Here is a 25,702-nt window from a genome sequence, read left to right as displayed (position 1 = left end):
ACATGTAAACTAACATGCTTTAGTTATATAACATGTTATAGTTACATGCTATTTTTTATCATTTTATAAATCTGTTTATTATAATTCTGTTAGCTTTCTTATTTTTTTCTATTTATTTTCAAAGGGGAGACTTGTTTTTTTTACACATACTTCAATAAAAAAATTGTTTCAAGTTTCAATTATAAATAATAATAAAAAACTGATTAACTGATAATAGTAATTGTTACTATTCGCATTTATAGCTGGCTGCCGAACACTACCTGTTCCGGACAGTAGATGGAACTGTTGTCACTTGGCAGGTGACATGCTAAACCAGGTAGGCCTGCTATCCACTGCTCAGCGAAATTGAGATATTTTAATTATAAGAATTATAAGTGTCTATATATCAGCATTATTCGTTGATTTTTTTTTATATATATATATATATATATATATATATATATATATATATATAAATGCACAAAAACAAAAATGTAACATAATAATTAAAATCACCCAAATAGAGTGGGAGTGGATTCTTGCCTAAAATGTAGCTATAAATGAAATCTTATCCAAAAATAATAAACAACTGGACAATGTATATTTAATTTCTGATTTTTTGTTCTTATAATAAAAACAAATACATATCTCAGATACGTGTTTTTTTTTCTGAGAGGCTATTTAAAAAAAGAAAAATTTATCTCATCTTTGTCACAAAAATTAAAAACAAACATATTGTATTAATATACTTAGAAAGCATACTATTTAGGGGGATAGCATTTGTGTAATGTTTTAAAATACATCTCTCTAATTTTATTTGTCAATAGTATATTTTTGGGTAAGAGGCCAGACCAAATTCCAAATGACCTCATAAATACAGTATCCATCCATTGAAAGCAAATTCTGTAATAGTTTTTCTAATGGAACAATTACAGTATAATCCTTGAACTGAGAACTTCCTTAAACTCAAAGACACTGGATCACACAGAGTTTGCTCTCCTTTTTAAAGAACCTTCATACCAATAGAAATGGTATTTACAACCATTTGGAACTCTTTTGAAGTGGCCTCAAATTGATAGTTTTGGGAAAAATCTGAAAGGGACCATAACTTGTCATCTATGAGCAACTGCATGGCTATCAATGATGAGAATAGTATTACTCAACCAGTTCACAAAAAAAGTGATTTATTCCTAATATTATGATAGTTAAAGCATTAGTTTGTAATTACCTTTCTTAATTCTGCCAATAAACCCACTTTTATGATTTAACCTTTAAAAAATTTTTTTTATATTTCATAACTGCACACCATTATTTGTGTTTTTATCTGTGAGGCTTACTCTAACCAGCAAGTGACTCCCTTATCAAACAAATTCCAGTTTTAGGATAATAAAAGCAGAAGTAATTTACATTTTATTAATTTACAGATCTGCCTATTGATTTACCTTGTTAATTATATTTCAATAATCCACACCTTACACATAAAAATGGCGGGTTTCATGTTTAAATTATTTGATGGCAGATCTTGTTCTTTGCAACAACAAAAAAATTCTCTATAGTTTTGCATGTTGAACACAAACTTTATATCTGTAAGCAAGTTTATTTTTAACAACAGGCAAAGTTTTATAATATATACGTTTTATAATGGTAATGATATGTATAACTATGACTATTTTTAATTTTATTTTTATTTCTTTATTTATTATTTATTTGTATGATTAGTATTTGTAGAAGTTGCCTAATAGTTGTAGTAGTAGTATTATTTGGGACTTTTATTCTAATGTGTCGACAGTTGACGCGTTTCATAGCAGCGTTCAAAAATACTACGTCTCTGGTCTCCGCTTTTCATCTAACACTGGAGGCGCGTCAAACCTTGAGCGTTTCTTCTCTCTGTAACTAGTCGTGTGGTATAGCTGTCTAGTGAATCTGTCTAGCTTCACATATTCGATCAATGACTTTCATCTTGATGAAGAAAAAGAGGTTTAAGTTTAAAGTAGACGTGGAGTTGGAGGAGCTGTCATCTGTTCCTTTTGTGAATGGAGTTCTGTTCTGCAAGGTCCGACTCACGGACGGTGGCTTTTCGGAGGAGTCATCGAGGTGAGAAAAACACACTTCATTAAGTTTTAACTTGGTCATAAGGCATTTTATATATTAAACTATTCATTATCTCAACCATTAGTTTTGCTTTATGCTATTTCATAAGTGACTGTTAATTCTCCAAATAAAGATTTTCAGATAAAAGTTATTGAGAAATTAAGTTTTAATATAATTGGCACGGTTATCATTATTGTTTCTATAGTTTAATCAACACTTTTAACGGGCACACTCTTAAATTTGTTTTTAAGCCCTGGGCATTTGTCTCTTGTTAGTTTTCTGTATGAAACTAAAAGTAAAAGTTGTTCTTTCTTGGGCCAAAGCATGGTTACTCACACAAACAGGAAATATTGTAAAGATTTTAAGATTTAAAGGAGGCGATTGATAAGCTTTATTGACTATTAAATCAACTTGTTAAATCAAAAATGATTTTTTTAAAAGACCCAGACAGTCATCCTTGTTCTAACATAATATAAAGTATATAAAACTGTAAAACTATTGAGTTATGAGTGCTTGTCAAGTTCAGCATCGGCTGGAAACTTAATGGTTAAACAAAAGCTTTAAAAGCAAAAAACAAAACAAAAGTAATGTTAGTTACAGAAATCTAGATTTATTAGATCTATTAGATCTCCAATCCAGAGGTAGATTTATTCTTGTACTAAATCAAACAGCCTGGTTTAATTACACAAGCTACAAGTCTGGTTTTGTTTTTGAATGTATTGCAAGCGATTAAGAGCTTTAAGCTCTTGAAAAGTGTGTTGCAAATAGATAAAACTTGACTGTGGTCAGGAACCAGAGTGTTTTTCTTTTTTTTTCCTGTCTCTCTCTCTCTCTCCCCTCTCACAGGCTCTCCCACTCGCTTTCTCTCTCCCCTCTTCCTCCCCTCATCCTACTCATGTTCCCAGGAGGTGGGGAAGACCAGCCGGCAGCGGAATGGCCGAAGGGGCAACTCATAGGGGAGTGGGTCCGGCCGGTTGGTTCCCTGGCCTGAATTGGTATGTGACGAGAAGGAGGGCATGGCTGGGCCGTGAGATACACGCCTGGCACTGAGTTGCCCCAGTTAGCGGGAGAGAGAGATAAGGAGGCGCCGGAGACGCCAGAGAGGGAGAGAGAGAGAGACGCATGCAACCGCTGTGTGTGTGTGCGTCATTGTTTTGTGTGCTGAAAAGCACTTTTATGTTGTGTCTGCGTGAAACATTTGTGTTATTAAAGTCTATGTGAATTGTTCACCCGGTTCCCGCTTCCTCCTTGATAGGTAAGGCAGGGAGCTGCCACAGTAGACATTCCAAACTGTTCGAATGCCAGCTGTTTCTCTGTTCCAAATTAAACACTGCCAGGGTTGGGAATAACGGAATACATGTAAAGGGATTACATATTTAAAATACAAAATATAAGTAACTGAATTCCACTACAGTTACAAATTAAATGATTAGTATTTAGAATACAGTTACATTCAAAAAGTATTTTGATTACTGAAGAGATTATTTTGCATTTTATTTATTTTATTGTTTCATTTAATATTTAGTCCTTTCAGACGGAAAACATTTATACACTGACCTTGAGTAATCTAACGGAATATGTTGTGTTTTTCAGTCAGTAGTGGAATACATTTAAAAAGTAACCCTCCCAACCCTGAACACTGCAGACAGAGTTATTTTTGATTGCCTTTGGATTTGGTATTGCATTGTGTGTCACGACAGATTAAATATGTACTGACAGAAAATGGAAGAGCTTTTCAAATGAGTACAGAGCACACACACAAACAGTCAGTGAGAACCCCCAATTAAAGGAAGCAGTATTCAGAAATATTCATTATAGTATGTAGAGTGTTTCTCAATCAGACCTGATATAACACCCACCCACCCATCCATCCATAATCTCACTCTCTTTGTCTCTCATTCTCCTGGTTTCTCCTGCAGAGAACCGGTTCTGTCTAACTGTGTTAAATGGAGAAAAAGATTATCCTTCTTATGCAAGATTAGCGCTAATGCAGCGACAGGCATACTGGACCCTTGTGTTTTCCGGGTATCTGTAAGAAAGGTATGATTTAACATGTTCTGATTTAAAAATTCGCCTCTATGGATCAGTAGCTTTTTGCACAAATTTAGTTGGATTGCATGAGGTTTTGATTAATTTTCAGTTTGTTCTTTTATCAAGGAGGTAAAAGGTGGGAAAACATTTGCAAAGGTAAGCCCTCTCTACTAGTACATAATGGCTGTGTAGAACTGGCATAATTCTGATTTCTTCTGTCAGATCACTGGCACTGACTATTGTGTGTGTTTGTGTGTCATACAGCTAGGCTTTGCTGATTTAAACCTGGCTGAGTTTGCTGGATCAGGAAGCACAACACGGCGCTGTCTACTGGAGGGATACAACACAAAGAACACACGTCAGGATAACTCTATACTTAAGGTACACTCACATGCCAGACTTACCTCACTGTGAATTCGGTGACAGTTGGACAAATGTTTTGCTGCTGAAATCGGTCTGCGCTTAGCGAAATTCGAACCACTGCTCCCAGCGTTCAAAGCTGGAAGGTATGGGAATGAGTGAGCTCCATGAAGTTTCCGAGAGGAATGTTCACAGAGTGGCTTCAAAAGCGAGTTATTTTTTGTTTTAGTTTAGTAAATGATGTATTACAGTTAACAGGAATGCATATTTTATCAAACCATATGCTCTAACCCAAACCCCAACCTTAAACCTAACCATCAGTAGAGTAAAAATGTAATTTTAGAGCGAAAATGCACTTCTTAACTGCACTAGCCATTTGTTTATATGAACGTTATTACTTCCTGGTCTCCATAGGACCAGAACCGGTGTCTCAAAGGTTGCTTGCACAATGCAGTAGTACTAGAGGGAAACGTAAACACATTTTCACCGATGCAAAAATGGCCTATGGGGGGTGGCGCTTATGAGTTTTTGGTCAGAAAGGTTTTTATTTCAGGGTACATAAACAATCCGAAGCAACATGTCGATTTCCTGTGTGATCATGTAGCACATACACATACTGTATATATAGCTGGACCAACTTTATAATGAGAGTTCCAACTCACACACACAAACATCAGGACGTTGTACCCTTTGTCTTGAGATCCCTCTATATTTTAGCCTTTGTTTTATTTAAATGCAGTTTCTAGGGGGTGTGTGAGGGCCATGCTACTCCCTGTTCTGCTTCATATTGTTTATTTATAGCATGTTCCAGCCTGTGTAGAAAAATGTTCCAATCCAATACCTATGCCTGAAGCTGTTCACAGCTCCCACAGAATTCCACCACTCTATACCCCTCCACCTACTCTTTGAGCTGTTCAAAGAATGCCCAAATTCCACATGTCATATGGCTGAATGTCTTAACAGGTGTTTTTATGAGTACTAATGAATGTGCACTGTGAATGGAAAAGGAAATTTAGACCGAGCTACTTGTTTATGTAACTACTCACCTAATCTCACTCTCACTCACCTAATCTCACTCTCACTCTCCAGGTGATAATCAATATGCAGCTAATGTCGGGTGATCCCTGCTTTAAAACGTAAGTCTGCCCTTATTTTTAAGCCATTGTGTTGTGAGAAAGGATGAAATTCTTTGCATATTAAATAAAACAGCTATCTGTAACATGTAGAATTTGTCCAGTTGATCACCAGCATATGTTATGTTTTGTATAATTATGTGCTGGCATCCCCACTATGCACTTAACTAACCCTTAAATGCATGGGTGTTTCACCAAACATTATTACATACTTGGGTCTTCAGCGACCCAGCACATATTTTCTTTCACAAAGTGATCTACTAAATTCCCACATAGTGTCACATTTTCAAGACAATTTCAGAATAATAGAATAGAATATATTCTGATTTATTTGTATGCTTTAATTTTCAAATATCAAAGAGATGATGCAACAAATATAGAACAAGATTCATTACTTCCACATACTACAGTTATGTATGTGTACACCTTTGTCACACAGAAAATCTATGTGATAAAGTAGTCATTTGATTGTCTTGTAATAAACAAAAAATATATAGCTTATCCTGTCCTATGAAACGCACATTAAAATATGATTTATGGAAGCGCAAAAAAGTGACAATATTACATATCTCAGGTCTTTAATGATCTTATACATATTTGGTTATCAAGCAGGTATAATAAATATATATTTTGTTACACTATTCAGAAGAGAAAGGTTGAGGAATTGGTTGAGGAAGAGGTGTGGTCAAAACTCCAATAAAGTCCCGAGGTATGCATTTAAGGGTTAACAGCAAGAATTCCTTTGTCAACCTGCTTCACCAGAAATACCCTGCTGGCCAAACGGTCTCAGCAGCTAAGTTTTGGTGGTGAACAACATGGCTTTACTGATCCACCAGCTAGACCAGCATACACCAGCTTGGAGTATGGAAATCAAGACTAGACTAAACGGGTCTTAGCCGAATTACCTTATTGAAACGGTATCCAAACAGCAGAGGCAAATGCTGTGATGCTTTTGTATTTATTTCAATCTCTGCGGGTGTGCCAGTGTGTTTGTGGTAGAGTTTTTCTGTCATAAAACACTTTTTGTCTGACACCAATGTCTGGGACTGCGTGAACACAGAGTCTGAACACAGGAAGTCTGATTCAACCACTTCCTGGTGTCTCTTAGTCAGTTACGCAGTGTTTTTTTCAGTGTCTGTACCCTGAAACCTCTGAAAATTAGTTATGGATTTATTTGGTTGTAAAGCAGATTTGGAATATTGCATATAAATCGAATGGACTTCCCTTCTGATAATTTTATGGTGCTTGTTGTCATTTTTGGAGCTTGACAGCACCCATACCATTCATATTCATTGTGAAAAGAGCAGTGTAAACATTCTTCATAATATCATCTTTTGTGTTCCACAGAAGAAAGGGGACATATTCACATCTTTACATTGTATCTGTACCGGTTTTGTCCACTTTGTGTTTGGGTCTCAACCAACTTTCATCATTATTTTTTGGATCCCAATAATAAGTTAATACGTTAAATTCCCCCTGAAGTGCCTTGATGAGTGCAGTTTTCTTTGGCCTGTTGATGTATTTTCATTGGAAACATTGGTTGGCTCATGCCTTTTTTTAAATAGCCAGCAGGCTTTAAAGTCAATGTCACTTTATTTATAGAGCACAATTGAAAACAACAACAGTTGACCAATGTGCTGTACAACAATTACAGTAGAAAAATATAAATGTATACTACATAAAAATAGATATTCAAAAACAAGGGAAAATGCAAAATACTTTAGACTTTGATTTAAAGTTATGTACTCTCAAGGCAGTTTTAATAAAAATAGGTAGGCTATTCCAGACCTTGGGTGCTACTACAGCAAATGCACAGTCACCTCTTTATTTCAGTTGGTACAGTTTAAAATTTCTGGTTGGAAGACCTAGGAGATCTCACTGGATGGTGTTCAGACAATAGGTCAGAGATGTAAGTTGGTGCCAATTTGTTTGGGGGTTTAAAAAAAAAAAAGAGTAGTAATTTAAATAAAATTCTATAATGAATCGACAACCAGTGCAGAGAAATTAGGTGCAATGTTTTAAAGTTTCCGTACACCAGACAAGAGCCTGGCAATAGCATTCTGAACCATTTGGAACTGAGCAAAAGATGATTGTTTAATTCCTATATAGAGAGAATTACAGTAGTAAAGACTTTTGAAATAAAGGCATGGATCACCCTTTCAAAGTTCTTGAAATAAAGAAAAGACTCTACTTTAGCCAAAACACGTAAGTGGAAAATTGATTTGACAACAGAATGATTGTTTGATAAGCGCACTATCATATAAAACACCCAGATTTTTCACAAACAATTTAGCATAAGTGGACAAGTCACCAAAATTGAGGTTAAGTGTTTTAGAGGCTTTACTTTAAATAGCTGGTTTTCATGCTAGAGCATGTCCAGAAGTGTATATCGTTATTTCGTCATATAGCAATTTAGATTTTATTTCGATTAATCGTTCAGCACTAGTTTTTTTTTTTTTGTTTTTTTGGCAGAATGATTAGTATTTCTGTTGCCTTTTGGGGGGTGTATATAATAATATACTATCTATATTATTACAAATATCAGGGTTAAAATATGGCAGCTGCAGTAAAACCATGGTAAATTTTGTGGTTACTTTATTTTTACTACACATTACATAGTTACTGTTGTAAACCCATAGTTATAACACAGGTCTCTGAAATACTATATTCTGATTGGTCAATGGCACCATTTAGTGCTCTGATATTTCTGAGTAACGACCACATAGCCGGGAATGGGTAATCTGTGTTCACTGTGTGATTTCTATGAGCAAGCTAATAAAATGAATTTATTTATTTGGCACTGTAGTGAGCTGTATATTGAGCAGTCAGATATCATTATTTACAAAATAAACACAACAGAAGTGTTTCGGGGTCCTGATCACCCTTTCAGGTTTATTTTGCAATAACAACTGGCTGACTGTACATTCTCCCTTATTTAATTTTCGGACTGGATGGATAAAGCTATTATGAGGCAAACCAACATTTTTGAGAGGGAACGCAAAATTATTGAAAGAGACAGCTAAATGTATTGTGAGGGAATGCCATACTGATTGCAAAAAAAAAAAACCTATTGCAAGGGAATGCAAAACTATATAAAAAATCGAATTATTTTTTGTCACCCCATATACACTGTATACATAATTTAGTTTTTTATTTATCCACTTGAAACTTGATCTTCATGTTGGTCTGATTGCATTTAAATAGGTTCTTGAAGCTGTTGTAGTTGGTGTAGTTTCAGATCTAATTGGGAGTAAGATAAGGTCTGTCATATAGCACCCAGACACTCTAAAAAAAAGTGTTTCATTTAATTATATAAGCGAGCTGGCACAAAATCTCCCATGAAACAACGGTGTTGTTCTAACAGTGGATTAGCAACTGATATGAATAACAAGGGCTCAACAAAGAGGTGTGTGTGTGTGTGTGTGTGTGTGTGTGTGTGTGTGTGTGTGTGTGTGTGTGTGTGTGTGTGTGTGTGTGTGTGTGAGTGTGTTTACAGTTCTGTCGTCACAAGTGCGTGAATCACGCCCCAGTGAGAGATGTATCATTCCTTCACTCTGGATGGTTGTCAAAAATAGTCACACACAAATCAGAGTGTTTGGTGGCGTTTCCCTATGAGTGAGTGTGTGTTTGTGAGATGTGTAGAGAAGTGTTGCTGGGGTGTACGTGTGTGCTTGTGCATGTGGGAGTGCTTGTACTCTGCCTGAAATGCCTTTAGCCCTGGGTAGTGTGTCAGACTTCTCTGTCAGTGTTGGTTTTAGAGGTACTAAAGCCAGGAAACACCAAATCAGTGCTTTATGGATTAATATCCCTGTGTGGATGAACTGTTATTATTAGTATTCTACAGCTAAGTTTCTTCTGGTGGTAGACAATAAGCTTTTCACATAATTAAACAACACTGGGATTTATAAAACATTTCTAACTGAGACCATAAAAAACATTCTAGAAAATGCATTTCTATGTTCATCCCCCCTTTTTTGTGAAAAACATAAATGTGTCCAAATGTTTTTTTTACTCTTTCAGGCCTCCATCCACTGCAATGACCATTGGTTTTCCAGTAGATGCAGAGTGTCTTCATGAAGACAGAAGAGGAGAAACACAGAAAGCAACTCAAATTTGTACAGGTATCGCCAATCGCCAATCCAAACCCACACACAAGACCACCACCAATCCAAACCCACAAAGAAGACCGCCAACAATACATAATACATTTTTATTTCTCATAAAGACTAGTTAACCATCCTAAAATTAATCTCGTATTACCATGGTAGCCTGCCTAAAGGTGCACTTTTTCCTTGTTAAAACAATTAACTCCTAAAGACTTGAACTGTAATTTTGCAATATACACCGATCAGCCACACCATTAAAACCAACTGGCTAATATTGTGTAGGTCCTCCTCGTGCTGCCAAAACAGATCTGACCCATCGAGGCATGGACTCCACAAGACCTCTGAAGGTGTCCTGTGGTGTCTGGCACCAAGACATTAGCAGCAGAACCTTTAAATCCTGTTAGTTGCGAGGTGGGGCCTCCAAGGATCGGACTTGTTGGTCCAGCACATCCCATAGATTCTCGACCGGATTGAGATCTGGGGAATTTGGAGGCCTAGTCACCTTGAACTCTTTGTCATGTTCCTCAAACCATTCCTGCATTGGCCTACTGAAACAGGCCACTGTCATCAGGGAATACTGTTGCCATGAAAGGGTGTACATGGTCTGCAACAATCTTTAGGTAGACGGTATGTGTCAAAGTAACATCCACATGAATACCAGGACCCAAGATTTCCCAGCAGAACATTGCCCAGAGCATCACACTGCCTCTGCCAAACCTGACTTCTTCCCATGGTGCATCCTGCTGCCATCTCTTCCCCAGGTTAACAACGCACACCCACTTGGCCGTCCACTTGATCTAAAAGAACAAATGAATCATCAGAACAGGCTACCTTCTTCCATTGTTCCATGGTCCAGTTCTGACACTCACGTGCCCATTGTAGGCGCTTTTGGTAGTGGACAAGGGTCAGCATGGGCACTCTTACAGGTCTGCGGCCACGCAGCCCCATAGGCAGCAAGCTGTGATGCACTGTGTGTTCTGACACCTTTCTATCATGGCCAGCATTACATTTTTCAGCAGTTTGTGCTACAGTGACTGTTCTATGGGATCGGACCAGACAGGCTGACCTTCCCTCCCCACGCGCATCAGTGAGCCTTGGGTGCACATGACCCTGTCGTTGGTTCTCCGGTTGTCCTTCCTTGGACCACTTTTGGTAGGTACTAACCACTGCATACTGGGAACACCCCACAAGACACGTTTTGGAGATGCTCTGACCCAGTTATCAAGCCATCACAATTTGGCTGTTGTCAAAGTCGCTCAGATCCTTACGCTTGCCCATTTTTCCTGCTTCAAACACATGAAATTCAAGAAATGAAAATCACTTGCTGCCTAATATAGCCCACCCCTTGACAGGTGTCATTGTAACAGGATAACAAGCGTTATTCACTTTACCTGTCAGTGGTTTTAATGTTGAGGCGGATCAGTGTATGTTGGAAATCATGATCACTCTCATTAAAATGAATACTTCAGTCATATCAGTAACCCTATTAAAAGCTGTTTTATTCCACATGGAATAAAATGGGTTGCCATTTTAGAATCACATGACCAGCCGAATACTAATCTCTGTAACCATCCTGTCATTTGACACTTTCATTCATTGATTAAAGTAATTATGACTGACTGTGAATATTACATTTCTACAATGGCATCTGAAACTGAAAACTATTGATTTTAAATTATACTGCATCCAAGCCGCTAGGTGTCACTGTCAGTCCAAATGTTACTGACTGCACCTTTAAAGGGATAGTTCACAAAAGAATTACAATTATGCCATAATGTACTCGCCCTCATGTTGTTATAAACTCATTGGGCTTTCTTTTATTCCGTGGAACACAAAAAGAGATGTTTGGCAGAATGTTGGTCTCAGTCACCATTAACTTGCATTTTTTCAATATAAAGTAATGAAATGTAAATGAGTAAATTATGAAAGAATTTTCATTTTTGGCTAAAAGATCCCTTTAAGAATCTTACATGTTTTGTTGAGCTATTGCTCCTGCAAGTGTAGTGAATGCTCGCCACTCATTCAGACCATAAACACAATGAACCTAATAATCCTCTGATCTTTTTATTCTAGAAAACCCAGGAAAAAGTGTCTCCAATCTAGGTTCTGCTTCTGTTCCGAATGAACTGGGAAAGTGTGGCCACTCAAGAACCTCAAGCTATGCCAGCCAGCAGTCCAAGCTCTCAGGTTTGTTAATTTCCAGCCTGTTAGCACCAGAAGGGAATGTTGTATATTCATTTTTACCAAAAACAAATCTTTAAAGGAATTGTTCACCCAAAAAAGGAAAGTATGCCATCATTTATTCACCCTCATGATGAAAGTAATAAGGGTTTGGAACAACATGAGTAACTGATGACAGAATTTATATTTTTGGGTGAACTTTCCCTTTAAAACAGAAAAATGCAATTCTAGCAAACTATTCATTCCAGGAACAAAATTTCTATATTTTTTCCTCTCCTGGTGACAAACAATTGCCGACCAATCAAATATACATATGCGATTCTTTTGTGTCATGCATCTGTTAAATGTAAATGAATAGCTGGAAAGGTGATGCTAAAACACCAAAAACTATTTTGTCAACCAACCAGCTGAAAGGTGGATCCCACAATGCAATAAATCGTGTTACATGAGATTTTAAATCATACCGCATTCTCTGCTTTTGATATCAAAACATGAACAGGCACATGCACAACACTTGTTTACATTAGATAAACCGGTAAGAACACTGGTAAAGGTGTTTACAATCAAAACTGGGGTAATGGGCAAAAATCAGCATGTGTCGATCTGTATATGCTTGAGCAGTTTATGACCTTACCCTGATAAAGAAAAACATTGAAGGTGTTTACATGACGTTTCACATTGACGGCTTACTAAGCATATTTGGTGTAAGACTGTGCATTGAAATGTGCTTATTTTGGAGATTTGATTGATCACTAATATTGTTCCATCTGGGCCTTCCTATAGGCTACAGCACGGGTCACTCCCACTCCTCTAGCCTGACAGAGCTTTCTCATAGGAGGAATTTATCTGTAGGCAGTGCCTCCACAGGGATTGGCAGCGCCTCCACAGGGATTGGCAGCCTACCAGAGCCCAGTGAGGAAAGAGAGTGCCTCCCACCTGCCTGTACACCTTTACCCCAACACTTAATTACACCATCACACAGTGGCAACTCAGCCAACAGGTAAATGTGAACTATCATTTTGACTTCTGAGAATGCATCTGTAATTGACGTCTTTGTCAGTGATGTCTTTGTCATCAATGAATGACTTTGTATTTCAGATACCCTGTAAAGCAGGACTCAGTTGAGTCTCAGCTAAAGAGAGTGGATGCTACCAGAGTGGATGCTGATGATATCATTGAGAAAATCCTAGAGGGCCAAGACTTCAGCCACAGCATGCTGGACTCTAGTGCTGAAGGTAATATTCTCATTCACAAACTCTAAACATTCAACTATAACCTTTATTAGACATCCTTGACTAAAATATACAAAGCACATTAATGTTGATCAGATGCTATAATCCTGTGTTTAATGGGCCATATCTTGGAAAACAGAATTCTCCCTTTTCATTTGAAATAAAAGAAAATAAAGATTTTGATGTACTAGGTAGTTTCCTTCACAACTAAAAACGTCCTCCCCAGTCCAATCAGACCATTTATTGAAACAAGGCTGCAAAATTGTGTCATTTAGAGTGTGTCAAAAATATAAATATCAATGAAATGAATTTCATATTCAGCAACTCATTTCCATGCAAACAGATTAGCCAATCATAAAAGAGGCCATTTATATTGTACAGTTGTAAAGGCACTGTTCCATAAACTGCAGGTTTAATTCCAAGGGTTATTAAAAGGCTGGGAAATGGACATGTAAAGTAACATTTCTGTTTTAATTTAACTGTTTTGATGCAATAAACCTTAAATAAAATTATAAGTGTACTTCAGGGGAAAGATATAATTCTACAAAAGTGAATAATATGTCCTTTTAAATAATAACCAGTGTGACTGTGGCAGGGAGGATACACACAAACATGATTTAGTTGCAAGCAGCAATTAATTTACATCACTTTTTGCCAGCATGGTCTGAAGCAGTTCTGACAGAAATTTAGGGAGAATCTGATGAACGCTGAAGGTGGAGTTAGAAAAAGTAGGTTTTCAATTAAATTCAAAACAGTGGACAGGAAGTATGGCTGGCCATGCCAAAATTGGTGTCATCGTTCTCTGCATTACTCAAGAAATCTGAAGAAACCAGGACCTTATTCACACAGCGCCATCTTTGATTTTTGATGGGAATGACAACAAGGATGTGAGGGATAGAAGTACAGTCTCTTCAATGGGCTGTACTGAAGTTTAAAGGGTTTTTGGATCATTCTGTGGACAAAACATTGAAAACATCTTTCCAAGAACATTCAGTAGACCAAAAACTCATAACAACATGAGTTGTGGAAAATTAGATGTGATCTAGGAGGTTTTTACAGCTGTATACTGTGTGTGCCATTGAAGAGATGGTAATTCTATCCCTCAGAGCCTCGCTTTCATTCACATTAGAAATAAAAGATTGCGCTACCGAGAATAAAGCATATAGGCCAAATTAATAAAAAGTTATTAGCTCTCATTAAAAATGAATGGTCTCCTGTTGCTTTGTGGCTGCGAGCTGCTGCCAATGTGAACATGGCTGAAAAGATAGCGATCCGGAATTTGCTGGTACATGTTTAGCCTTTCCTCTGTCAGTGTGCCAAATTACATAACTTTCCTTTGTACAGTTCTATGGGCTGCCATAACCTTCAAGAAGGGAAGAATATTTACAATAAAACAGCCCTAATTCTGGGGTTCAAAAAAGTTGGGTCAGTATGAAAAATGCTAATAAAAACAAAAAGGAGTGATTTGTAAATGATATTCACCCTTTGCTATATTGAAATCACCACAGCTACAAATAATATAATGATTTACCTTCTGAATTTATATATTTTTTAAAAAAATGGCATTCATCTGTAATGGTTATCATGAACATGGGCTTGCGATAACTTTAGTAAACCTTTGTTAGTCAACACCATTCACCACTGCATCTGTGGATGCAAGTTAAGACTTTACTATGCAAAGCAGAAGCCATACATCAGCACTGTCCAGAAGAGCTGCCAACATCTCTGGGCTCTGTCTCATCTTAGGTTGAAAGTAGAGCAGTGGAACTTTAGTTTTTTGGTCAGAAGTTTTTAAAAACACAGCTGTCGGTATCCGAGCCAAAGAGGAAAAGGACCATCCAAGCTGTTATTAGCATCAGGTCCATAAGCCAGTGTCTGTATGGGCCAGGGGTGTGTCAGTGCCCATGGCATGGGTAACACACAGCCATGTTCAACCACTCTTGAATGCAGAATGTACAGACCTTCAGAAATTGTCCACACTCATCAACATCAACAGGATATGCAACCAAAAATTAACATGGACCACATTGTGGTTTTGTAAAACAGAACGTTTGTTATGGTTACCACCATCTCTAAGAAACAGACACAGCAATATTCAGAACTTGCAATTTCCAACTTTTATGGTCACACTTCATATCAGTTGCTTTGACTACTATGTACTAACATTAAAACACTTGCAATATGATGTATTTATTGTATAAGTACATGTTGTTCTGCAAAATTATTACAAGATTCACATTTGCTGCTATTGAGGCTGAGGTATAGGTAGGTTTTATGAGTAAGGTTAGGGTAAGGGTTGGGATAGGGTTAGGTTTAAGGGTAAGGTTAAAAGTGTAACTACAGATGTAATTGATTGCAGGTACTTTATATGTCAATACAATGCAACTACACAAATGTACATAATAAGTACATTGTATTAAATGCTTAAGTGCATAGCAGTCAAAGACTCCTAATATAAAGAGGATCCATTTTTACCAAGAAAACTTAATGCTAAACTTACTTTCTGATAGGAACTAGAACTCTTTTGGTCATATGTGAAACAAGAGATGTTAAACAGGTCAGATCATGTCAGTATATAAGGAGCCTCCAGAAACAGCCTAGTCCTTGAAGAGCAAAAATCATTCAAGACTTGTCAATTTGCCAACAGATGCTTCAGCAAATAATCCAGCACTTTGAGAACAATGCTCCCCAAAGACAAGTTGGAAAGATTTTGGGCTGTTCACCCTCTACAGTGCACAATATATTTAAAAGATTCAAGAAATCTAGTCAAATCTTGGTGTGTAAAGGGCAAAACGAAAACCATTTCTGAATGTGTGTGATATCTGATCCGTCAGATGTCAATATCTTAAAAACGTCATTCATCTGTAATTGTTATAATGCACATTGGCCTTGGATTACTTTAGTAAACCTTTGTTAGTCAACACCATTCTCCGCTGTATCCACAGATGCAAGTTAAGACTTTAATATGCAAAGCAGAAGCCATACATCATCACTGTCCAGAAGCGCTGGCAACTTCTCTGGGCTCGGTCTCATCTTAGATGGAAAGTAGAACAGTGGAACTGTTTTTTGGTCAGATGAGTCCACATTTCAAAAAGTTTTTGAAAAACACAGCCGTAGTGTATTCAGAGCCAAAGAGGAAAAGGACCATCCAAGTTGTTATCAGGTCCAAAAGTTAAGTGTCTGTATGGGCCAAGTGTGTGTCAGTGCCCATGGCATGGGTAACTCACACATCAGTGGGAACACCATGAATGCAGACAAATATGTATTTTTGGAGCAACATATACTCCCATACAGCACTGTCTTTTCCAGTGACGTCCCTGTATTTTCCGGCAGGACAACTTCAAAACACATTCTGCCTGGTTTACAAGTGCATGGCTGTGTAAGCAGAGAGTGTGGGTGCTAGATTGTCCTGCCTACAGTCATGACCTGTCTCCAATTGAGAATGTGTGATGCATTATTAAGCACACGATCAGGCAACGAAGACCCCGTACAATTGTGCAGAAAGACCTACATAATGGATGATTGGGGGAAAATTCCACTTTCTAAACTTAACAAACTTGTGTCTTCAGTGCCAAATGCTTAATAAGTGTTAATAGATGAAATGGTGATGTTTCACAGAGGTAAATATTCAATTATCCCAATCAATTATCCCAGTAAATATTCAGTGTTGCAATCATCTGATTTGAACTTGCTGTACATAAAAAAAAGAAAAAAAGAAGAAAAACATCATATAATGTGGAGTTATAGAGCTTTCAATATAGCATAGAGTGACAATAAACAAATCACTCATTATTTTTTAAACTTTTTGTAAGCATTTTTCATACTGTCACAACTTTTTTTGCAATAGGGGTTGTAGACTAACAGATATGATAGGTGCCAATGCACCTTCAGTGCTTGGCCCTAAATAAACACCTATATATGATACATATTTTGAACCACAAGTTCCCTTAGAAAAATAACGTTGAATATCTTTCCCATCTACATATGAGCACACACACAAACACATGATGACATTTCAACATTAACTCCCTCACACACATACTGGAGTTGCCAGAAATTCACTGTAAAATATAAAAAAGGGACCACTATCATTTTATTAAATGATATAAACTTGATACACTAATCTTCTGAAACTGTACATATCTGCTTTTTTTTATAATATTTTTCAAATTTTACCATAAAATTACATGTATTGTCTAATTTTTACTGTAAATTTTATGTAACCAATTAACGATTTTTACAGTAGCATTTTTTTTAATTACTCTTAAAATATGGAAATGTTTTAGGTATTAATACAAATATACAGCCATGTTCAACCACTCTTGAATGCAGAATGTACAGACATTCAGAAATTGTCCACACACCTCAACATCCACAGGAAATGCATCCAAAATTCCAGCGTGTGCTGCAGAGATGCAGTTGCACATTAACATGGACCACATTGTGGTTTTGTAAAAACAGAATGTTTGTTATGGTTACCACCGTCTCTAACAAATAGAGACCGCATCATGCAGAACTTGCAATTTCCACTTCCACTTCTTTTACGGTCACACTTTATATCAGGTGTCTTTGACTACTATGTACTAACATTAAAACACATACAATATGATGTATTTATTGTGTAAGTACATGTTGTTCTGCAAAATTCTTTCAAGATTTACATTTGCTGCATTACATTTGATTTACATTTGCTGCTGGTATTGGTAGGTTTTATGAGTAAGGTTAGTTCACCCAAAAATGATAAATTATTCCATAATTTGTTCACCCTCAAGCCATCCTAGGTGTATATGACTTTCTTCTTTCAGCCAAACACAATCAGAGTTATATAAAAAATATCCTGGCTCATCCAAGCTTTACAATGGGAGTGAATGGTACCATAGATTTTAAAGCCCAAAAAAAGCACATCCATCCATCAAAAAAGTTATCCATACTGCTCTATGGGGTTAATAAAGGCCTTCTGAAGTGAAGTGTTTTTGTAAGAAAAATATTCATATTTATAACTTTATAAACTATAATCACTGGCTTCCGGTAACAGCCGTCCGCACGTTCACAAGAGAGTCGAGTTCCGGCATATGATGTAGGCGTAGTGTAAGCTCCGGTGTTTGCACGTTGCTATATGGTCGCTTGGGTGGATTTTTTTTTCACTTGTTTTATCATCCTCCATGTGAAAAGTCTGATTGCTTAGAAAAGTAATTGCACATCTCTCTTAACAAGCCACACAATTTGAGGTATAATTCATGTCCGAAGCACAAATAGTGTGGGATGAGTTATGTGCCGAAGTTTAATACTCAAGACGTTTAATTAAAATTTGAGCAATAGTAATAGCATTGTTTGCCTTAGAAAGCACCACTGACATGACAAGACAAAAGTGAGCGAATTGTTCTCAAATGACATCCCATGTAAAATCAATATCTTAATTAATACAATCTTGGATTTATTAACGAATGATCTGTTGTTTTAGTTTAATTTGTACTTTTTTAATCTTTTGCACTGACTTATTAAAGTCTAAAAGTGTTTGTGTGTGTGTGTGTGTGTGTGTGTGTGTGTGTGTGTGTGTGTGTGTGTGTGTGTGTGTGTGTGTGTGTGTGTGTGTGTGTGTGTGTGTGTGTGTGTGAGCGTGTATTTATCACTTTGTGGGGACCAAATGTCCCCATAAGGATAGTAAAACCCGAAATTTGTAACCTTGTGGGGACATTTTGTCGGTCCCCATGAGGAAAACAGCTTATAAATCATACTAAATTATGTTTTTTGAAAAGGTAAAAATGCAGAAAGTTTTCTGTGAGGGTTAGGTTTAGGGGTTGGGTTAGGTTTAGGGGATAGAATATAAAGTTTGTACAGTATAAAAACCATTATGTCTATGGAAAGTCCCCATAAAACATGGAAACACAACATGTGTGTGTGTGTGTGTGTGTGTGTGTTGTAGAGGAGGGTCTGCGGCTGTTTGTTGGACCAGGAGGAAGCACTGCATTGGGCACTCAGCACACTAGGTGAGTACTGTACCGTTAAGTAAAATCCCATCTGCAAGGTGACCATGCCAACTGGCATTATCGGTCCATGCTCCCCTTGTGTAATACAAGGTCATTGTGGCATTTTTAACTGTAGATTATTTGAGAAATAGTTATTATATTACAAGAGATCTGAAAATGTAATAAAAATATGACAATGTAATTCTGTAATGTAATGCCTTTGCCCTCTCGCTCTCTCTTTCCATCATTCAGGGTTGGTGCTGGGGCTTTTGAACAGGTGGTTATAAAGCGCTAGACTGAATGTTTGTGGGGGAAGGTGATGTAACATCCTGTGTTAAACGTGGGGACAGCAGTTCTCTTCGATCACAAGCAGTAATGGACTATTTGCACTTCTGCTTCTGTGTTCTAAGTGGTGCGGCTCAGGCGTTTCCGGTTACAGCATTCAGCGCACCTACATGCAGAGATTTATTAAGGGAAGGCAGATTATTTCTTTTTTTTAGGGCTGTCAGTTGATAAAATCAATGAATCATATTTATGCTGCAAACGCGACATCGCAATTTTGCAATCCGCTGAAATTTGCCTCTAAATATAATTTTTTGTTTTCAAACGTAGCTAAATTCAGCTCCTGAATAATAAATCAAACATATATATATATATAACCTGCAGCAGTCTGCCCGTCTCATTATCATCCGTTTCATTCATTAATGATATTTCATACCAGTTGAGATTCAACGATAAATTCCACAATACAACGATTGCAAATGAATTTTCTTTGGATAAATGTCCCAGATGTATTTATTTGTAAATACTTTAGCTGTTATTTTACTCTGACCATGCTTTAAAGTAACTCAGAACAGAATGAAGCAGTTTTATTATCAAATTAAATAAATAACTGCATTTCAAATGTTATAACTCGTTATCTTTAGCTGCTGTTTATGCATTTGCATTTCAAAATGTATCGATATACTGTAATTATCAGTGAAACAGTGATACAAAATAAAGATTAAAACATTTAATAAAAACAGGTTGACGCGTGCGTTCACCGCATCTTTCTCCTTCCTCACACATTAAATATGGCAGTGACTGAACCACGTAGTTGTTTAATTCAAAAAGCGCCACTGGTGCTGATTTGTCTCCTTTAACCTTTTGTCATTAGTGTTTCAAGCTGATCTGTGGTTAAATGTCTGCCACAGACCTCCGTGTGAGGAGAAACGGTGAAATGCGCTTGGTTGGAGTATATACCAGCCATTGCTTTCTCAGATCAGTTTGGGCTGAATTAAAGAAAAAACTGCTCTTCCACTGAATTTTGAAGCTGTACACGGTACTGTTCCGAATATTTCTTCTCCCTCTGAAAAGATCTGTACTGTAAAATGCTCTTTCAAACACACATTTTAAGTGCCGTTTCGGGAACTAGGCAACAACGGCGCATGTAAACATATTTAACCGGAAACTAGTGGGCCGCACTATTTCAACACTGAAGTACCTCATGAGGATCAGTGCAAGTAGACGCATTCGTGGGCTCTGGGAAGATGGGATTCTACTAACAACATCTCATGGATTTGGAAAGATACTCCGTCGCTGGAATCTACGTTTACAAGGTGTAACTGAAAGGGAAGGTGAGGATATAAGAGCAGAATCCATCTGTATCTGTGACGCAACGTTACCAGGTGGAGGACAAATTCTAGCAGACAAAATGGACACAGGGACATCCCACATTGGGATGAGGCTCCCAAATAGTTCACAAACTCGACCTATCATTATTCAGTTTTCATTGCGGGAGAGGAGAAATGGAGTATGAAAGCAGCGAGGACGGAGGAGTTTCTGCATGCCAACATCGTTTGTCTGAAGATCGTATCGCTTCTGATCGGGAAAGAAGTTAGTTGCTCTGGCTGACTGTCGAAAAAGCTCGAAAGGGGAGAAAAATGGCTCACTTTGCGTGAGACCGTGCTTTCATTGATGGAACTGAAATCGACCCACTGTAACATGGTTGATTGTTATGACTGGTGGATGTAAGCTAACATTTTGCTCAATCTTACTTTGACTTTTCTTATGCTGCAGATTTATCTGATTTTGCTAGCCAGTTACAGGTGCACTTTTATTTACTGAGAGTTGAGCTAATTTGGTCATTTTGTTCTTTGTTATTTTTGTTGTGTTCTTTTGAATGTTTTTTTCCATTGTTTCTCTCAATGCCAGGGGGTTACGATTTAATGTTACATGTAAAGCATTGTTTTTGTATGCAAAATAATTTAGAACAGTTTTTTTATTTTACAGGAGTCTCAATCCATTGGTAATGATACTACATTTTGGAAAAATCAATGGGGAGATGATATTTGAATGGCTCATGGAAAACCAATTTGCTGGGGAAGTTTTATATAATTACAGTGATCCTAAGGGGCACTTTCTTTTATTAGTACTTAGTCTTAATCACTTTTTTGTGATAATGATAAATATTTATGGTTACAATACTTCTATCAAGAAGACTTGCAGACTTGAGTGAAATTCAAGATGACATTTATTTGATGAATATAAAACAGAAAAGTAATGTCTCTCTTTGGGGTAGGCCACGTCTGGCGGTCCGAAGAAGTTGTACTCAGAACCGTCATATCCTGCCGGAGATAGGAGTTAGGGGCGAGGAGCCTACCCCCATGCAGGACGGGACTCAACTGGTGGTGGTGGGGTGGTGGAGGTTGCTGTGTTAGCACACTGAAACAGCAATGTGATAGATTGTGAGCAGACTTATAAAGCAACGGCTTGCATGTGATTGGCTAGGAATTACCCAGCTAATGGTGCGATGATGTACAGCTGCTAGTCTTCCTGCTAGAACTATGCTGCACTTTCATTTCTCAGGAAAAGGCCGGTTGTTTGAAGAGATATGAGAAAATATTCTGTTATGACTTAATATGCAGCCAGATGCATTCATTTGTGTTGGTGGGGATTTTAACAGTTCCTGATAATAGTATTAACAGACTACCCCTCTGCTTCTCCTAATTCCAAATGGAAAATATTCATGGACAAATTTGATTTAATTGGTTTCTGGAGGGAGAAGTTTCCAAATGTCTCACTATTGCTGAAGTGACTTAGGCTATTGTAGGTTTTAAGAACAACAAGTCCTCTGGAACGGATGGCCTGACAGCTGAGTTCTATAAGAACTTTGTTATAGAGCTGGCAATGTTCTTGCCTGAGATATTTTTGGAAAATCTCCAATCGGAATCTCTCCCTCCTAGTTTAAAACAGGGGCTACATACCTTGATACCTAAACCTAGGAAAGACATCTTGTTGATAGACAATTGGCATCCCATCTGTCTTCTCAGTAATGATTATAAGGTGTTAGCCTTCATTTTAGCCAAAAGACTCAAGCTTGTCCTGGGTTCTTTTATAGATGAGACCCAATCAGGTTTTATATAGAAGACATATAGCTAACAATACATGTCTTGTCTTTGATTTATTAGACTATGCCAAACTGATTAATGATGAAAGTTTTATTTTGTTTCTAGATTTTTACAAAGCCTTTGACGCTCTTGAACATGAGTGTAAAGGGATTTAGACGGGCAAGGAGGAGGCGAGAGCCGGCTTGACAATATAAATAATATTTTAATGAAAAACTTAAACAAAAGACACAAACACAAACATGACGGTCAACTGACCATAAACGATCTCTCTCTCATCACACCACCTTCCACAGTAAGCCTTTATCCCTCTCGGAGGCTTAATTAGCATGATAAGGGACCGGGTGTGTATGATCACAACCTGGCCCCACCCTCCACCCTGTCACAATGAGTTTATTCTACAATCCTTTACTAAGCTTGGTTTTGGTGACTCCTGTAAATCTATTAGAACTTGTTACAAAAATGGCTACTGTATCAATCTTAAATCAGGATTTGATTTGTTAAGAGGAGTTTGTCAGGGATATCCTGTGTCTCCTTACGTGTTTCTTTTAGCTGTCCAACTCACATCTTCTATTTTGAGTAGTCATTTGCAAGGTATTGTTATTGCTGACAAACATATTCTTATCAGCCAGTGAGCAGATGATACAACTTTGTTTTTGAAAGAATCACAGATCCTTATTGCTATCGACTATATCAAATAATTTTCCAAAACTTCTGTCCTAACTTTAAATCTTGATAAATGTGAGTTGTTAAGCTATTAAAACCTGCCCTTCTCCCTCTTTGTGTGGTATCCCAGTTAAGACACAGGGGACATATTTGGCATAGTTATATGTTAAGGATGATAGTGCCAGATGTAGATTGAACATTGACCCAGTGGTTGGAAAGGCAAAAAGGAACTTTAATTCCAGGTTACAGAGAGATTTAACGTTAAGAGGAAGGACTCTCCTTGTTAAAGCTGAGGGTATTTTGAGAATGACCTTACCTGCTCTTTCTCTGCATGTTGATAAATCTGTATGTACAGACATTGACAGAATGCTTTTTGACTTTTTATGGAAACATTATGTTTGGAAAAATCTGTTGTGATAAATCATCATGACTGTGGTGGTCTACATTTCATAGATTTTGCCTCCTTGAACAATACCTTTAAGAAAACTGGCTGAAGCAATTCTTGACCAATCCTGATTTAATTTGGAACACCTTTCCCAATGACATTTTTGACAGTGACAGTCTTCATTTTTTATTGATGTGTAATTACAGTATTTCTAAATTGCCCCTTAAATTGTCAAATGTTCATAAGCAAACACTTCTGGCCTGGCACCTGATTTATAAGCATAATTTCAGCCCGCACCATTATTTTATTTGGAATAACCGGGACATTCTTTATAAAAATAAGTCTTTGTTTCCCCCAGATTGGTTAAAAAAAAAAAACATAATTTTGGTTTCTCAATTAATAAATACTGATGGCAAGTTGCTTTCATACTCAAATTTTTTAAGATGTATACCATACTTGTTAATCCACGAGAATTTGCTGAAATGAATGCCATCCCTAATGGGGCCACATTGTTGTTACCATATTCAGTTAGATCTCAGTCTTCTTTGTAATGCCTGTAATACATCCTTTTGAAACCATAACAGGGAAAGTTTGCTTCTTATCCAATCCTTCTGCTCGAAACAGGAGAATTAGTCAGCTCTTTCAGAATGTGAAAGTTCAGAATGTTCAGAATTTGGCCCATCCATTTTGTCTTATTGGAGCTACTATTTTGCTGACGTCCCATGGAAGAAAGTCACATAAATATTTGATCACCAAAAAGTTCAAGTATGTGTCCTATAAATTCCTACTCCAGTTTTACCCTGTTCAGCTTTATTTAAAAAATATATATCCAGAACTTTACCCCCTGTTTGCTTTCTGTGTTGCTGAAGAGGAGTCTGCCTTTTATATTTTCTGGGAGTGAACACATACAGCAACTTTTTGGAAAGACTTTTGTAACTTTATACGGGTATGTCTGTTTTTCCTGTATCATACAAAGATGTCATATTTGTTATCATTTTTATAACATATTATATTATACATTTATTTATTTAGCAAAATTTTTAATGCACAAATTTACATTTTAGTGTGTTGTGCCCTCTTTTGGTATATTTTGTAAGGATTTGAAAATCTATTTTGGTTACTCTTGCTACCTCCAGCAACTCTAAAGCCCTAACAACCTGTTCACTCTGTGACTTTTAGAACGTTTATATACTTTTATAATATGTTTTTAAATGTTTATGCATGTATATCCCTGGCATTTTAGTTCTACTTTTTGCAATAATAATAAATAAAAAATATATATCGTGGGCTTTCGGGAAATCAGTGCTCTCCCTAGTGGCCAAATCGGAGATGTTCAGGGTTAGATGGCTTTGACAACAGACAGCTGCTCTGCTAGCTCAAATTAACCGGAAATGCTTTGATTGGTACTCTTATGTACAAAAATAGACGATAACTGTGTCTCGTTTGGAAGGCTACGTCCTCCGGAGGTCGCACTTGTCGGCCGCATACATCATCGACTTGTTTCATTTTTCATAATTATATTTGTCTTTCTTTTTCTTATTTTGTATCTATTGTAAATGCCTTTTATGTATATGCAATTAAATGTATACAATTGTTAACCTTTTTTGCATTCCCAATAAAAAAAGTTTAAAAAAAAATGAAACGAGACAATTGTGACCTCCGGAGGACACAGCCTTCCAAATGAGACACAGTCTAGTTATCACAATAGTTCAAAAAATGGGACCAAATGCCTGCATGGTGGAATTGAAAACGGTCACCATCACAGATAAAATGTGGGACGTTTTATACAGTTTAATAATGTCAAGATTTATTTTAAAGAATATATATTTTAATGGAGGGTAAAAAAAAAAAAAAGTGCAATTTATGGGATTTCATGTTGTATATTATAAAACGTATATTTGTGTGTAGAATGCTGTGTATGAGGGAAAACAAGAACAATGGGTTACAACCCCAATGCCAAATGCTAATAAAAACAAAAAGGAGTGATTTGTAAATTAAGTTCACCCTTTGATATATTGAAAGCACTAACAACTACATATTATATGATGTTTTACCTTGTGAATTTCATTGTTTTTACAAAATGTACAGGAATTTCAAATCAGATGATTGCAACATGCTCCAAAAAAGTTGAGACGGGCAATTTGAGGCTAATAACAATTTGACGAGTTGAAATAACACTCCAAAAA

The 25,702-nt window shown here is 37.0% G+C and overlaps 1 protein-coding gene across 1 annotated transcript; it reads left to right on the top strand.

The window, feature by feature from the left end:
- The first annotated feature begins 1,838 nt into the window (after nt 1-1,838).
- On the top strand, nt 1,839-25,510 carry LOC127649517 (protein FAM102B-like). The gene is made up of 11 exons (XM_052134661.1): nt 1,839-2,073; nt 3,990-4,110; nt 4,228-4,257; nt 4,366-4,482; nt 5,551-5,597; nt 9,615-9,715; nt 11,774-11,887; nt 12,665-12,881; nt 12,980-13,116; nt 19,037-19,100; nt 19,332-25,510. Exons 1-11 carry the CDS (start codon nt 1,928-1,930, stop codon nt 19,372-19,374), a joined length of 1,137 nt encoding a protein of 378 aa, XP_051990621.1. The 5' UTR covers nt 1,839-1,927; the 3' UTR covers nt 19,375-25,510.
- The last annotated feature ends 192 nt before the right edge of the window (nt 25,511-25,702 follow it).

Source organism: Xyrauchen texanus, chromosome 9, assembly GCF_025860055.1.
Source record: "Xyrauchen texanus isolate HMW12.3.18 chromosome 9, RBS_HiC_50CHRs, whole genome shotgun sequence".
In the NCBI taxonomy this organism is placed as follows: Eukaryota; Metazoa; Chordata; class Actinopteri; order Cypriniformes; family Catostomidae; genus Xyrauchen; species Xyrauchen texanus.
Note: the sequence above shows the minus strand (reverse complement) of the source record. Positions and strands in the feature narration are given on the sequence as shown.